This window comes from Papilio polytes, unplaced genomic scaffold (genome assembly GCF_000836215.1).
Source record: "Papilio polytes unplaced genomic scaffold, Ppol_1.0 DF822845.1, whole genome shotgun sequence".
In the NCBI taxonomy this organism is placed as follows: Eukaryota; Metazoa; Arthropoda; class Insecta; order Lepidoptera; family Papilionidae; genus Papilio; species Papilio polytes.
This window is the reverse complement of record NW_013526359.1, coordinates 5173491-5176307: the sequence shown is the minus strand read 5'-3', so window position 1 is coordinate 5176307 and position 2817 is coordinate 5173491. Positions and strand designations below refer to the sequence as shown.

Below are 2817 nucleotides of genomic sequence, written 5' to 3'. Positions count from 1 at the left end.
CAATGCGCGGTGACACAGCTCGCGCAGACTTTGCGCCACCTGAAGATTATATACACCAAACTTTAATTAAATCATCACTTTATAGTGAAAGAAGAGTCTGATTCAGCGCCGGCGCTTTGCATGGTTTTTAATTTCGGATGCGTACGTCCGCGCGGCGCTGCACGGCGCGCTCACGTCATGCGCATGTAAAAAAATAAAGTGCATTTGTCGCGTGTCAGTATGTATGTACTATGAAAATTTTATGTTATTATTTTTTAAAAATAATAACTAAATAAATGTAGTGTATGACATAGATAAATAAATACATGAATAAGTACACTCCCAGCTCAATAACACTGGATATCTCACTAACATAATAAAATGTTTTGAATAATCAATTTTCACGCTATTTAATAAAGAGGGTAAATAAATTCGAAAGAAAGCAAGATTTCCATGATAACAATAATATGCAAAATGCCTTCATTGTATTGTGTATTTAAAAGTTATACATATATAAACAATCAAATGTATTTATAATATCATACGCATGAAACCGCACGGGGAGTAATGTATAGTAAAGCATGAATAATACTGACGTGGTGTAGTTTAATATGATACAAGTACACAGCTTTGGCCATCGCTCCGGACGACGCCGCCTTGCGCATCGGCTGCAAACACAATAATAACCCATTTAATCCATTCAAAACGTAAAATAACATAAGATATAGCAGATAAAACATTGAGGAAATAAAAAAAACAAGACACTTTTATATATAAATAAGATAGTTTTATATAATTTTTAAGACTTAATGATGTTTTTAAAACGCATGTGTAACGACCAGTGATAGCTAATAATAAGTCCTAACGAAATATAGTATACAAATGTTATTACGCAAAAAAACTGTAGAAATACAAAATATTAAAGAGAACAATTACAACAAAATAACTTATTTAGTATATTAATATTTATGTTATTGGAAATGCACAAAAAACTAAGAATAGTGAACTATTCGTAGAAAATCTATACAAATCGAAAGTTTAGGAAATGTATAAATTTCCTAGGAAATGTATGTTATTCCATTATAGTATTAGAAATGTATGAAACAAACTTTTTTTTGTGAATTGATTTGTGTTTATTTTAATAGCATATGTATGTTTTACATTGAAATTTCTTTAAAAATGTATACCTGTATACTAATAAAGTGTTCCTCCAGCAGCTTGTATGTGAGCTCTTTGCACTCCTTGTTGGGCAACATCGCGTGCTTCTGGATATCGTCCTCCTCTATGTATTTCTTTGTGCGAATCAATCTGTAATTAAGATACAAAATCAAGTTAAAACCATATTAAATTAATGGTAAATAAATAAATTCTTTTATTGCTACATAACTAAAAAATCTTAATTAAAACCAAAACTATTTTCTACTTTATTACATCCAATAATGTTATAAAAAGTTTCAAAATGTTTTGATTAGATGGTGTTATTTTAACTCCCTTCAAAACGGAAGAAGTCCTCAATTCCATCGATATTTTTAATGTATGTACTTTGATTTATGGGATTCATTCTTGTTTGATGTTTAATAATTAAATCCATTATTAACTTATTAAAAAGCAAACTAAAAATCTAACATTTGTGTCTTACAGTCATTTGTTATTTGTTAAAAAAAATCAATTCCACTTTTCAGTATTGCAAGATTAAAAAGTTACTGGCTAGTATTTTTCATCATTTTTACAGTAGATAAATAAAAAAATAAAGTAAAACACTATTTATTGACCAAAAAGATATAAGACCACAACTTATAAATCATATTACTGAAATAAAAATAAAGATAAAAATTCTTGGCCAAAAGGAGAAGGCTCAGCTGATGCGGCTTCCAGCTTGTCACTGAAGGCCTCAACCTCAACCTCAAGTTTTCAACCTCCCCTTAACTACTATTACATGGTTCAGTTTATGATACAGGTGCAGTCCAGATATGATATAAGCCAACATTGCACTCATGTTTGTGTGTGTGTGTAGCTGTACGTTTGTGTGTGCGATGAGGGAAAATAAATATGGCATGGCATTTTCAATCGTATTCTCTAGTTCCTAGATGCGCAGTGTACCTGAATATCCTAGCAGCGTTGGAGCCGAGGCGCTCCGTGACGCAGTGGTCGAGCGCGTCCAGCAGCAGCTGCAGCGCGGCGTGGCGGCCGCGCACCGCGTACAGCCCGCCGCCGGACTCGCCCGACCGACGCACGAACCCCGCGCCACTCTCCTCTGGAGATAACACCAGAACGGTACTGATCACCAGTCTTTGGAATCTTTGGAAGTACTTTTTATCCCTACTAATACTATGAAAAGGAAAGATTTGTATTTTTAAATGTATTGAAATAACTCAAAAACTACTGGGCCAATGACAAAAATTCTTGAACCATTAAAAAGCTACAGCTATCAGAGTAACATAGGCTATGTTTTTTAATTTAACGCACGCAGTCTCGAGCAACAGCAAGTTGTTATGTAAATCGATAATAAAATTATCACCTTTATTTCAACGGACTTACTGAGAAAAATCTTATACTTCACGTAAAGGCCGATTACAATTTGATCGACGTCGAAATTTTACAGCAATTTGGAGTTTAAAAGCCTTGTCATTTAAGATGTTGTTAACGTTGAAATAACTTTAACCGGTCGTTATTCTTTTGATTTAATATGTGTAATTATTTTAAAAAACCATAAGATTAAATAGCGTTTTATTTTCCTGTGACTAACATCCATACAAATTTTCACATTAATAAATTAGTGTGATGAAGTGTGATCCATTTTGGAAATCAATGTTACTATCTTACTAATATTATAAATGC

The 2817-nt window shown here is 32.8% G+C and overlaps 1 protein-coding gene across 1 annotated transcript in view; it reads right to left on the bottom strand.

The window, feature by feature from the left end:
- The window catches only part of LOC106105356 (DNA-directed RNA polymerase III subunit RPC3), a 9913-nt gene that overhangs the window by 1749 nt on the left and 5347 nt on the right, over window positions 1–2817 (bottom strand). The window contains exons 7-10 of the mRNA XM_013285647.1: window positions 2080–2233; window positions 1167–1287; window positions 576–647; window positions 7–39 (exon numbers count right to left, since the gene is read on the bottom strand). Of these exons, the coding sequence (XP_013141101.1) occupies window positions 7–39; window positions 576–647; window positions 1167–1287; window positions 2080–2233 (380 nt within the window). The remainder of the gene's footprint in view (window positions 1–6; window positions 40–575; window positions 648–1166; window positions 1288–2079; window positions 2234–2817) is intronic.